At 36.6% G+C, this 13631-nt stretch overlaps 2 protein-coding genes across 2 annotated transcripts; one reads left to right on the top strand and one right to left on the bottom strand.

Moving 5' to 3' along the window:
- Positions 1-278: 278 nt before the first annotated feature.
- LOC134655625 (HSPB1-associated protein 1 homolog) lies at positions 279-7281 on the bottom strand. Its single transcript, XM_063511061.1, has 6 exons — positions 6916-7281; positions 6497-6633; positions 5967-6091; positions 4723-4847; positions 3932-4042; positions 279-672 (listed from the first exon to the last, which is right to left on the bottom strand). The coding sequence occupies exons 1-6, from the start codon at positions 7240-7242 to the stop codon at positions 280-282; spliced, it is 1218 nt and encodes a 405-aa protein (XP_063367131.1). The 5' UTR covers positions 7243-7281; the 3' UTR covers position 279.
- Positions 7282-8292: 1011 nt separating this feature from the next.
- Positions 8293-11394, top strand: LOC134655644 (single-strand selective monofunctional uracil DNA glycosylase). Its single transcript, XM_063511080.1, has 5 exons — positions 8293-8569; positions 9351-9470; positions 9557-9700; positions 10239-10394; positions 11245-11394. Exons 1-5 carry the CDS (start codon positions 8306-8308, stop codon positions 11350-11352), a joined length of 792 nt encoding a protein of 263 aa, XP_063367150.1. The 5' UTR covers positions 8293-8305; the 3' UTR covers positions 11353-11394.
- Positions 11395-13631: the final 2237 nt, after the last annotated feature.

The following is a 13631-nucleotide window of genomic DNA, read 5'->3' as shown; positions in this document are numbered from 1 at the left end:
TTACTTTTTGATTCAATCAAAAAGCCTATTAATTATTTCATCCTACAGGTCAAATGTTTAATCGTAATTTTTTTCTGAATAAAAACTAAGAGTTAGAAGTTTTTGAGCAGTGTATGAGTCCCTTTGTCACTAAAAATAAATATCTAAAATCGCGTTTATATGAACACACACGGTAGACAATTACCTAGTACCCGATATGACTATCAGACCTAACAGTAAAATCAACATATATACACTTTAGTCTCTCATCAATAAACAACCAATAGAAATCTTTTGTTATCATTTCAGTCGAGAAACGAGATTCTGCTTCACTAACTCAATAACATTACTATCGCTGAACGCATCTATAACCGCCTTCGTCAAACAAAGACTCCTCGTCCCATCTATCTCATCCTCATCAAAAGAAACTCCCGTGTTCGCAAACTCTCGTACATTCCTTTTTAATATTTCTATAAGTTCCTCGGCGGTTATAGTGGGGGGTTCCTCCAAGTTTTTGTGGTCTTTAAGTACAGCTTGTAGGTCGAAGGTTTCGATGTCCCGAGGGTTTGCTTCGTCATCGCACGTGCGCTGTCGCTTGATGCGTCGGAGCTTGCGACGACTGTCCAGATACGATTTGGTCACGGATTCTAGTTGGAGAAACAGCACCGCTAGGGGGGTGTCTGATAAGTCATCCTGGAAATATAAAAAAAAATGTTTTAGTGGTAAATTAAGCGAATTTAAATAGTAAAAATTCGCAAATTTACGCAACTTCCTGACAGAAATGCTAAGAGGAAAGAAATAACGGAAACAAGACCGGCCTAGCTGAACTTCTTTTGAATAGAGTCAAGTTTAACTCCATATTTAAGAGCAGATAGGGTAAACTACAAAATGATTGACTAATTACAGTATAGTCACCTGCAATAATATATTATATTACTCTTCGAAGGCCGCAAAAATATGTGACACGCTCTTAGGGCTCTACAAATAAGATCGTGTCGGATATTTTTGCGGCCTTCGTTGTGTAACATATTATTGCAGGTGATTGTGCAGTATTGGTCCCTATTTTACAAATCACCACTGCTGCCTTGCAAAAAGGTTGAAGATCCATCATTAGAGGGGGCGACCTTGGTTTAAATTCAATCAAAAATTTTAAATTGTTTTATAATCGTTTTGTGGGTGTGTCATAATTGTTATGTAAACCCTACAACAATTATTACACACACCCCCTATTATAGCACAGGATTAAATTATGTTTAAACACGCGATAGTTTAAAACTTAAATATTAATTAAATTGTAATTATTAGAGAGTTTCAACACTGATCTGACCATGAGATCAGATTTATTTAAATTCGAATAGAAACCTACGTTTGAGCTGGGATTGCCAGTCAGGTACAGAATAGGGTATTTGACTACTAGTCAAATCAGTTTCTTTTTTCGAACTGTCAAAACTATTTAGTACTATGGAATTTATATGAAACATTAGCATGTGACGACTGACGTCACAATCATATTACCTACTCTTTATAGTTCTATATGAGTTTTAAAATAGAAATTGTGTCTAAAAATAACTGCTGTCTACGTTTCTCTATCAATCTTCTGGTGCTCAATTTCTTGGTGTAAAATAATTTATTTTAAATACAGTCAAATATCCTATTACATAGAGTCAGAAAAGTTACAGCATGTCAAACTAGTTTTAACATTGATATAAGAATTAGTGTAAGGCCTGAGTGGACACTCGAAGCGGAGCGTTCGGCAGGGCGTGCAGCGTGGCGTCGGGCTCACAAGTGATATGAGCAGCGTGCACTAAGGCCGCTCCTATACGTTTGCATTTGTTTAACATGCACGCCGCACGCGCTGCCCCGCTGCACGCCCAACTCGAGCGTCCACTCAAGCCTTACACTTAGACTCAAATCAAACACGAACAGTGATAAGTGGAGGACACAGTCGCAAAATACCTAAACTCTCTTTGAATTGTGTGGCTGGTGTGTGTGGAGTTGTGTGGCTGGTAAAATGCATTTTGCAACCGCAGCGAATTGGCGCTGTACCAGCGCTATTTTTAATACTCGTATTGTAGTTCCAGATAACAATTTAGTGGTCATTAGCATTAGGTTAAGAAACAACGAATATATTTATAGCTATGACCACGTTCCTTCACGTTATTTAACTTAACACATTCAGTACCGAAAACCCGACTATCGGGTATTTTATGATTTCGTTCCCAGGCAGGACGACCCGATAGTCGGGATCGTGGTACTACAGCTTTATATGACAAAATTTTTGTGGCCTTTGCGCTGATGTCTTGTTTGGCGTGGAGGCAATGAATGTGTTAAATTAAAATAATACATAAACGTATTACTGAATCGCGATTAGAAAGGGATTGAGATAGCTGTCAATCCATATTGATTTTGACGTAAGTGTATGGAAATCTGTTATTTCTAATCCCTTTCTGATCGCGGCATGATAATACCTACAGTCATGGAATAAAATATGGATACGGATAAAGGATCAATAATATGTATACCCTATGTTAACCCTTTGAACGCCACGCCTTTAGTGCGCGGCGCGTCATCGTGAACCTTGTCGAAGTTGTCGGAATGTACAAAGGTTGATATTGGGCGGTTGACGTCTTTATGATTCGGTTAAATTGTGTTTTTTGAAAAACAAATTATAGCCAGCCTTTTATGAATGTAGTATGATACCTTTGGATATGGTGCTTTAAGCACACTAGCGTCCCAACCCCTCCCCCTGCCGCAACCCCCCCTTTTAGTATGAAATATGTCCCGGTTGACGGTATTTTTTTTTTTTTGAGAAAGGCGGCATGGGCAGGAGTTTGTACGCTAGTGTGCGTAAAGCACCATACCCAAAGGTATCATACTACATTAATAAAAGGCTGGCTATAATTTGTTTATCTTCCCCATACATTAGAACTTAGAACACAACTTAACCGAATCATTTAGCGGTCAAAGGGTTAATGACCTTAAGGCAAAGGGCATAAGCTCGAGAACAAGCTATAGAGTCTGTGCGGAAAGAGAAGAGTCGTGGAATGTATGGGGCCCAATACATTCCACGACTCTTCTCTTTCCGCACAGACTCTAATCGGCAGGCTAATACACTATAAGTAATGCCATTTATCCGGGTTATTCCCACTAGTTACCACCAAGTTGTTACCAGTGGTAACTACTGGGAATTTTTTTCCCACCTTTTACCACTGGTAACTACTGGGAAATTTTATTCCCAGTAGTTACCACCTAAATTTTGTTAGAGTTAAATACGAATAAAAACAGTATAAAATAGTATAGTATAAATATAGAGTGATTTTGAATTACCGAATAAAATCACTTGAAAAATAATCTATATGGATTATTAAATTTATCCTTTCATATATTATAGTTTTTGTACTAGTACCGGTTAAACTGATTCCATATTTTTTCGTCACTTTTAAGGCAGTTTACTAAAACACTATCCGACTTAATAATGATTTATTCAATCAGTCTATATTTATTTTTTATTTTTTTATACTGTTTTATTAGTATTTAACTCTAACAAAATTTAGGTGGTAACTACTGGGAATAAAAATTCCCAGTAGTTACCACCAAACCGAGTTGGTGGTAACTACTGGGAATAATTTTTCCCAGCCCTAGTAGCACGGTCGCATTTTTATCATTTATCACCATGCCTGTCACGTTCTAACAAGTATGTAAGTGCGAAAGTGACGGGCTTAGTGATAGTGGATAAAAATGGATCCGTGCTGAGCCCGCTGTAGTTACCAGTAGTAAAAGGTGGGAAAAAAATTCCCAGTAGTTACCACTGGTAAGAACTTGGTGGTAACTAGTGGGAATAACCCCATTTATCCAACTACAGTCAAAAGCAATGAAATAGGGATCACATATACGAAAATTTCAACAAAAACACGTTTTTATTGCTCTGGAGTGCAAATAGTGCAATACACACCTCGTTAGGGTTGACAAGCAGCTTGGCCGTGTCTTGGGGGAGGTCTTTACACACCTGGGCGACCATTATCTTGGTGAGAGCTTCCGACACTCGGGATGAATTGTCTTTCTCCTGAAAACGAAAACCAAATACGTTTTATAGCCAAACAGGTTTTCAACCCATAGAATTCGAGACCATAGATGCAAGGTGTAATGTTAAAATATCCGAGAGGCCTAAATAAAACATAACTGTTGATAACGATAAAGTCGATAAGTTTCGTTCTGCTTATTATTTAACAACTGTGAGTTTAAAGGAAATAAGTTGAAATAACAAAATGAAGTTTGTTGCAATTAGCAATCACTACAAAAATAAGTACCTACCTACCGTCAAACTAGCCAACAAATAAAATGTTGATGTTGATTTTAAACATTTCATTCAAAATGAAGACCTAGGCTCTCGGAAACATGTCGCGCGATGATCAAGTAGACCAGACACCCGCAACGGGCAGGCTGTCAGTCGCCTGTCGTGACGTCATGGCACGCCATAGATGGTAGGACGTAGGTATACGCGTGCTTCCGTGAGGGACAAACACTGTGATTGGTCGAATTTATTTGTTGCCCACCATAATCCATACTAATTTATGTGAGACTGTGACAAGGACAAACAATATTATAATAGCGCTTTCGCTGCTACTCCTACTGAAAGATACATAAGACTATCCCGTTCGGTCATTTCCCCCACCCCTCATGCCAGATCCAGTTAAAATACTAGATTCATGCGTATTAAGCAGACCGCAGCGTAATGTAACTCACGTGCGGCAGCCACATGTTGAGCGAGATGTTCACACTGTCGACGTTCTGGACGTAGTGCCACCAGCCGCGCGGCACGACCAGCGCGTCGCCCGCGCACAGCTCCACCGTGCGGCCTCTACTCAACCCTATAACAAAAGGAATGTACATTGTAATGCTGGGGAAAGTGGGGAATGATCAAATGTGTACAGTCACCTGCAATAAACTCGAATTTCAAAACATATGTAGGAATAAAAGACGATTCCAAACCTAATACAAACTGCAAAAATGACTCTGGCGTCTGGGACCTAGCAGGATAGTATAGATAAATTTCTCGTCATTCTAAACACCTTTGTTTTATTTTTGTCTAAATCGTCTGAGCTGTTTTCAAGAACTAATTAACAACTCAAATAAAGTAATGTTTAGTAGAAATTAGTTTGAAAATTCTATAATTATTGTTGTTTGTGTTTGTACAGAAATACCTATTCAAGTTACGAGTAAAATTAACATTATGCAAATAGGCAACTCAGGGCACTCTTAAAACAATACAAATTCATAAAAGAAATAAAATGTTACCTCAGAGTGACCTCATGTGCCAGGAACTTACGTCATAAAAGGTGAGACATACAAAAGCGTGTGACATAATGAACTAATGAAGTAAGAACTGGCCTTGGGCACATTCTGCCCTATATGGCTGAATGACTGGATATGAAGTCATCCATAATTTAATGTTCCTTTTACAGCAGTTTAACTACGACCATTTCACAACATTTATACAGTAAAATAAGTGTAATGAAGCGTGAATCATGTTTAGCTTAGCTTTGGTGTTTTATAGTATCATCCACATTATTAACTGACCTATTCTAAACCTTATTGTGAAGACATAAGGTTGAATAAGGTCCACCATTACTACCATTAGGCAAGAGTTAAAGCATATTAGATAGTTTTAGATTAGCAGGCAGACCTTTTTTTTAATTAGTTTGGACTATAGGCACAGTTAGTTTAACTGATAACAAATTGTCATCTTCAAAATCTTTTGTGCAGCTAAAGCTTATTTAGTATAATTTTTAGAGGTGTAAACTATTGAGCTCAATTGATTTAATATCTGTGGCAGAGATTTAGGATTTTGGTTTAGGGGGGGAACCCAATGAGGGTTGGGAGGAAGGGTTTAAGTATGGACCCAAAATTTTTTCATTGTGGGACTCAGAGGGGGGTGGCCCCTTGATCCACTACCGGTGGAAATCAAACTATATAGACTGCACACATACCATTAAAGGCTTCCATATTGTTTGGGCAGTAAAAATTTAGTTCACTGTAGATACTAGACTCCTCGTAGGGCACTCTTGTGGGCTTCATACCTCCCGATTCTGGGGGGAAGAGAATCCAGCGCTTTCTGTAATTTAAAGTTAGTAAACCTCAATGCAATTAAGACTTGTACAGTTTATCACCAATGTATGTTTAGTAACGAAATAGTAAATTATCTTTGTTGTGGGTAACAAATTATTGTCATTAATTTTTTTTTAAATTATGTAGTTGAAATTAAACTGTTCGAATCATACTTATATGAAGTTCATATTATGAACCCTTTTTCAAGTATAGTATGATTTATCAACCACATCTATTTTAACAAATAAACATTATTTTTCACTATTAATTATTTTTTAAATTAATATTAAAGTCAAGTCAAAATATACTTTATTCATGTAGGCCTAGCAACAAGCACTTATGAATTGTAACAAGCACTGATCAGTCTGTCAATAATAATGGATTAATAATAGTGTGTTACAACATATCTTACTTTCCATACAGTTGAGCTACAATATTGTATCCGTAAGTGTCCTGGTGTGCCGGGGTGTGCGCCCCACTGCTGCCAACCCACAGAGTTGAGTCCGCGGCTCCCTTGTCAGGATAGCCAAACTTCTGCCAGGATACTTCCTAAAAATAAAATTTAAACACTTAAAAAATTACACATATATTCTCAAGTGAAAAATATAATACAAAACTTGTGTAATAATTAACTGTCTTTTACTAACACACATTACATTACATAGAAAAGCAAGGGGTTTGGCAATGCTGGACTTGGGCAATGTAGGTGGACACATTTCCCACAACAACTTTATTTATGATCTTAGCAGCTGTACTATGATCTTAGCCTTCCATTCAATGGCTTGTCCAAACGCCAAAGAAGTTACAAAGAATACAGGACATTTAACCTACCTTAAGAAACTCTGCGTGTTCGTCAAACCACTGGGGTAAATGTTTATAATCGAAATACATCCATTGTTCACTAGTAGGAGACTTGGTAATGAATTCCTTGAAAGTCATAGATTTCACTTCACATTTCCTCTCCCAGCAGGGCTCGTCGGACACCAGATGTTTCCTTAAACACCTAAACGGTACTTCTTTATTCCCAAAAGCTGAACACCATTTTTCCATGTCCCACCGGCATAATGGCCAGTCTGATGTAAAATTTCTGAACACAAGCGGCACAGTAACATTTTGAGTGATTTTGCGAACTAAGTCGCTAGACAACGTTTCAGTCATTTTTAAAATTAAAGATATTTATAGTCCGGACAGCCGAGAACTCGACAACTCGAGGTCGAGAGAGATCAGCGAGACTGAACTAAACTAATCAACTAAAGAATCTAAATATGAAGAATGCAATGAATGCGTGCAATGCAATTCCACCATAGATAGAATTCAACTATTGAGTGACAGTGACAGTGACTGATAGGAATGATTGTTCCAAAATGCCAAGGTTATGGTTAAATATTTACAAATATACCTTTTATAGTGAGTTTCATGTTCTATTTCCGGATGAGATTTATCTTTTGAGTTTTTTATTTTGTGTTTTTCGGATAAAATATGAGTGGTCAAAAACTGTGGGCTGAAGCCATTAATACTGCGAGTTACGTAATTAACAGGACTGGGCCCATAACCTATTGAAACAAATATCCTTGCATACAATATTTTTTGAAGTCTGTCAAATTCACATATTTGAAAATACAGCAGTTACATAAAAAGTTGTACCTGATGGCCAGTTCCAACAGTTTAGTATTAGAATAGTTATTTGTTTCACAAGGGGGCAAAGATATTGTTTAACCGCTCGTACTAATATTGATACCCAAGCAAGCGAAAGATTCCAAAACTGAACAACAAGCGTAAAGATGTTTGTCTTTCCGTACAAATCTATAGTGAGGTAAAAAAACATATTTATTGTGTTTTGGAACGTTGCATCAATAAATGTGCGTTCAAAAGTCTAAAATAAATGGATATCAGTTATTAAATCAATAGTTACGTATATAAAAAAATACTTCAGAAAAGCAAAAAGGTCCCTGCAATCTCTGTAATTTGATTTTTATCATTGGCTTTTAATAATACGATGCGGAAATCAAATGCTCGATAATATTCACGTATTATTCGTTCAGGTTTCTGAACGCTTCTTCTCAAAGTCAAAAGTGGCAGTCAGTGGTGTCAGTCAGGTGTCAATTACTGTCAAAAAATTAGCTTGGCATATCTGTGTTGTTTGTTATTTTATTGTAGGAAAGAAAATGTAATAAGTAATAACTAATATAATAAGTTACACTGTAAGTTATAAAGATAAACAATGGAAGCTGAAGTAGTGTCTTCTTTTTTTTCTAATCACAACGAAATTCAGAAGGATATAGGCGATGAGTTTCTAGAAGTCATTGATGAATTAAATTTCTCCTTGGAACAGCTCAAATTACCTCGAACTGTAGAATGCATCTACAATCCTACGTTATATGCGCGGGAAACTTTTGAAATGTATATCAAAAAGTTCTGTAACACGAAAAAGGATATAATGTACTTTGGAATGAACCCTGGTCCATGGGGCATGTCACAGACTGGAGTAAGTATAAGAACCATAATTATGCTTTCAATCTTAAAAAACCTGCCTGTAATAAAAATAGTAAGCATATAATACATGTTGACATGTTAATTACATTTGTTGCCCGTGGTCCTACCGCGTAGTCCTACTGGTAGTACCACGGGCAATTTTTTTTGTCCGTGGTTCTATCAGTAGGACTATAGGCAAGTAAAATGACCTGTAGTTCAACTAGTAGTACCACGGGCTTTTTTTCATGTCCGTAGTTCTATCAGTAGGACTACAACCAAATTGCGTTGCCCTTGGTTCCACTAGAAGTGATAGCATTTTAAATTTTAAATTAAATTAAATTTAAAAAAGAAATAAAAATAACCTATCTCTATACTACTCGCTTTGGAAATATTACCGCAACCGCTATCGAATGCAATGCCGTGCTATGTAAGCACATAGAGGCCTTACCGGGAACGGTTAACGATATTTCCTGTCCCTTTCGCACTGTAAAAAACATCATAAGTGCGAAAAGGACAGGAAACATCGTTCGCGGTAACGCCTCTGGGACCGCAGAACCAGCTTGATATTGATATTGACTGTACTATACAATTAGTAGGACCAATGCCCATACATAATTATGATTTTCTTTTTACAGTTCTACCGGTAGATCCACGGACAAAAAAAATTACCCGTGGTACTACCAGTAGGACTACGCGGTAGGACCACGGGCAACAAATGGTTAATTATTCAGAGACTAGGCCAGGCACAGGCAGGACATAATTATATGTTAATTAACTAATATCTCTCATTGCAGGTGCCATTTGGGGAAATCAGTTCAGTCAGAGACTGGCTAGGTATTCACGGGCCAGTAAATAAACCTGACAATGAAATCAAAGACCGCCCAGTACAAGGTTTTGAGTGTTCCAGGACTGAAGTAAGCAGAATTTGTTTTCTGTTCAAGTTTTTGATTGAATCATTATTTAAAAAAATATTAAAGTTATTCATTATGTGTAATTTAAGGTAAGTGGGAAAAGATTTTGGGGGCTATTCAAGGAAGTCTGTGGTACTCCGGAGAACTTTTTTAGAACCAGTTTTGTCTACAACTACTTGCCCCAGCAATGGATGAAGAATAATGGCTGCAATCTCACTCCTGGCGATTTTAGGGTATTTCTTTTAAATACCTACTTATACAACCTATATAATATTCAGAAGTAATGATTTCATTATTCTTGATAACATTAAGTCATAAGTCATAAGTTATTTATTTGCGAAAGATATGGTATACATATACATAGGATGTTACATTTCATAGGTAACTGAGCCAAGCTACCTTGTCACACAGTGACATGCAAATTGTATGCCTAATACTAAACATGCACTTAGATAATCTAAAATTAATTCATATTTACATAACAATAATATTAATATACAAAATAACAAAATTTAAGACTAATTATTTGGTATTATACGAATTTATTGAGATGTCACAGATTTATAGGTAAATATAATGTAAATCAGTTTAGCTGTCCAGATATTCTTTTATTGAGTAGAAGGTCTGTTCATTAAGCCATTGGAATAAGCGTCTCTTAAATAAATGAAGTGTAAGGCTTTTAATTGTATCCGGCAGTTTGTTTACATTAGTACCTAAATGACAAAATAATATTATTAATGTTTCATGTGATAACAAACATAATTTTTTCAGGTTTCAGAAATGCAAGCCTTATTTGACATCTGTGATCCTGTCTTCATTAAAGTCCTGGAACTGTATGATGTAAAAACTATAGTAGCCATTGGAAAATTTTGTGAGACTAGAGCCCAGAAAGCTTTGAAGATGCAAAGTCCACATAAAACCTACCAGGTATTCATTTCATACTGCATTAACTACTGTGACTAAAAGGCCTGGCCACACAAGATGCATAAAAGTAGATAAACACACCTGATTGCTGCGCCCAACAGGGTTTCATGTGTCATTTGTGTACCTACCTATACTCTTAAGTACTTGGAAAACCTGTAATGTACATGTGAATTGCAATAAATAAATACAATACAATACAACACATCTTTTGTAGTTTGAATATGCATCTGGTGTATATCAGCCCTACAAGCATTTATCATAACATAGTATAAAACTGCCTGTCTGTCCCTATGTATGCTTAGATCTTTAAAACTACGCAACGGATTTTGATGCGGTTTTTTTTAAATAGACAGAGTGATTCAAGAGGAACGGTTATGTATAATTTGTTAACCCGTGCGAATCCGGGGCAGGTGGCTAGTTATTTATAAGACTGGGATATGTTGGTTACATTGCAACTGCTGTAAAGAAAGAAGACCTTGTACAGATAATATTGGATACAATGTTTGCTTTAGGTTCTTCTAATACTGATCTAACATCCAACCTAATTCTATTGTTCAATAATTAAGCTATTAAACATCCAATCTAAATGAACCTTAATGGCTCAACAAATAAAGTCAGTAGTTATATCAATATCAATTAAACTATAATATATGGGAGAAAACATATAAAAACTCAAAAATGCGCTTTTTCCCAGAGAGACCTAGCTAGATCGATTTTTCGCCCCCAAAACTCCCATATAGCAAATTTCATCGAAATCGTTAGAGCCGTTTCCGAGATCCCCGAAATATATATATAAATAAATAAGTATACAATAATTGCAGGTATTAGATAGATTGATTACTTATTTTTTCAGATAGTTTACATTCCACATCCAAGCCCCAGAGCTGTGAACAACAATGACTGGGACAAGAAGGCTGTAGAATACTTGAAGAATCTAAATCTAATGCAATATTACACATGAAGGATTAACATGTAGAACAGTTCCCAAACTGATCATAATCAGGTCACAAACTAAGGGGTTGATTTATTTTTAAAAATATGATTGTGATTTAAATTTTATAAGAAACTCTTTATGAATAAGAATTATGAATAATGTGTCTTGTATTAGAATTATGTGCTGTATGAGAGAGTATCGTTTGAAGTACGTTTCCACAACTAAAGGATGTCCCAAAAAGGACGCAAGATTTCAATTTGCCGCCATTTTTGTATTTTAGTGCTGGCAACCCTAAAAAAAAAACTATTTGACAGCTCAATGTTTAGGGTTTGTAAAAAATGGCGGGTTATACGAAAGATCAACGCGTTTTTATTATTGAACAATATTTCAATAGTAATGAAAGTTTGGCGGGTACGGTTCGAAAATTCCGTGCAAAATATGGTCGGAATATTGACTTGACTTCATCAACTGTGAGCAGAGTGGTTGAAAAATTCAGGGAGAGTGGATCAATTCATGATGTTCATTCCACTGGTCCCACAACCACTCATGCTTTAAAAGAGGAAATTCGACGCTGCATTGGAGACATTCAGCCGCATCTATGCAAAATGATCAATGATCGGAATAGGTAGTGCCATTTGGGGTGAATGACCTCAAACATTGTACTTAACATGGGTAAGACTCGGGATTCCAAGACTCTTATTTTTAGGGTTCTGTACCTCAAAAGGAAAAAACGGAACTCTAATAGGATCACTCGTGCGTCTATCTGTCCGTCCGTCTGTCACAGCCTATTTTCTCCGAAACTACTGGACCAATTAAGTTGAAATTTGCCACACATATGTACGTTTGTGACCAAAAAATGGACGTGTAACGTAAATAAATGAATTTTAAATATGGATGCCATTTTTGGGGGTAAATGAGAAAATTAAAAAATAAAGTTTTTCAAACTTATTCTAGAAAATAGCCAAAAAATGACCATCCCCCCCCCCCCTTATCTCCGAAACTACTGGGGTCTAAAAATAAAAAAAAATACACAAAATAGTTCTTTAAATAGATGACAGGAAAACCTATTAGAAATGTGCAGTCAAGCGTGAGTCGGACTTAATGTACGGAACCCTTGGAACGCGAGTCCGACTCGCACTTGGCCGGTTTTTTTCACAAAAATATTTCTTGGCATGTCTTTAATTGAAGTAGGTAATATGAAATCCCGGGGTGAAAAGGTATATCCATACTAAGCTTACGCACCGAAGTCCCGTGAAATGGCACTACCAATTCCGATCACTGAAAATGATCATAGAAAATTTTGACAAAAGAGTGCGTATGTGCCAGCAAAGCCTAGGAGGACATTTGCCTGACGTATTATTCCACAAATAACCCTATTTTATGTATTTCAAGATTTTATATACAAATATATTATAACGAAAAGAAAAATGTGTTTTTCATCAATTTCAAATCTTGCGTCCTTTTTGGGACATCCTTTATATGATATGATATTAATAAGTTTAAGACCCTACCTATATTTGCCATTTTGTGATCTCATTTACTACTTTGTATAATTAATTAAAATCTCAAAAAAATAATCTTCACTCAAATCTTTTATTTACCAGCCTGCCATTTGTGTAATCTAATTGACCGAGTGTTAGCGAAGGTCTCCGTTTCAGCTTGGCCAAAAATGCTTTCGTATGTCCGGATGTTCTCCTCTGTAGCAGGCGTGGCTCACTCCGCGATTTCGTCGCTTTGCTACAGGTAGCTAAAAGTACATCCGTTCCGGCCCCAATTTTGGGGAAAGCCATAAGCCGCGCGTGGCGCTGTCGCCACCTAGCGGCCATATCTGTGCTGATCGTAATAGACGCGTTTTGTTAGAGTGAGTCTTCTGTACTTAGTACTATTATTTATTCTGTGTCTGTAGTGCAAGTGCATTTCTCAACCGATTCTTGTGAAATTTTGTGAGCAGGTTCGGTAGTTAGAATTATTCTATCGTTTCGTTTTTTGGAAAAAGTTCAATATGAAACTTGAAATTTTAATATGACGGAAATATGCATGGGACTTACGACCATTTTATAATGTCTACGAAATATTTTTAATTTTCATATTTTTTAAACTTATCGCCAGGTCTACAGGTCACAGAGCCACTATTTTTAGTTTAGTATAAGTAGTTTTAACGGTCGCCGAGAACCTACCGAACATGGAAATTTGTATCTGCCTCTCTCATCGTTCAAATATGCTCTGTCTGTCTACTTGCCTCTCTGTCTGTGTTCTGAGTGATGTTCGAGCTAGCACGTTCTGATACTTCTGAAAAATAGCTTACA

This window comes from Cydia amplana, chromosome 17 (assembly GCF_948474715.1).
Source record: "Cydia amplana chromosome 17, ilCydAmpl1.1, whole genome shotgun sequence".
In the NCBI taxonomy this organism is placed as follows: Eukaryota; Metazoa; Arthropoda; class Insecta; order Lepidoptera; family Tortricidae; genus Cydia; species Cydia amplana.
The sequence above is the reverse complement of the archived record's forward strand: the minus strand, read 5'-3'. Positions and strand labels throughout refer to the sequence as shown.

What these genes read in the sequence shown, in the direction of transcription:
- LOC134655644 (XM_063511080.1), top strand. Translation starts at nt 8,306, where the DNA reads ATGGAAGCTGAAGTAGTGTCTTCTTTTTTTTCTAATCACAACGAAATT. An exon ending in GGGGCATGTCACAGACTGGA is followed by an intron (nt 8,570 to 9,350) that starts GTAAGTATAAGA and finishes CTCTCATTGCAG; the next exon opens with GTGCCATTTGGGGAAATCAG. An exon ending in GTCCACATAAAACCTACCAG is followed by an intron (nt 10,395 to 11,244) that starts GTATTCATTTCA and finishes TTATTTTTTCAG; the next exon opens with ATAGTTTACATTCCACATCC.
- LOC134655625 (XM_063511061.1), bottom strand. Translation starts at nt 7,242, where the DNA reads ATGACTGAAACGTTGTCTAGCGACTTAGTTCGCAAAATCACTCAAAAT. An exon ending in GTAGCTCAACTGTATGGAAA is followed by an intron (nt 6,092 to 6,496) that starts GTAAGATATGTT and finishes TTTAAATTACAG; the next exon opens with AAAGCGCTGGATTCTCTTCC. An exon ending in TGCTTGTCAACCCTAACGAG is followed by an intron (nt 673 to 3,931) that starts GTGTGTATTGCA and finishes TTATATTTCCAG; the next exon opens with GATGACTTATCAGACACCCC.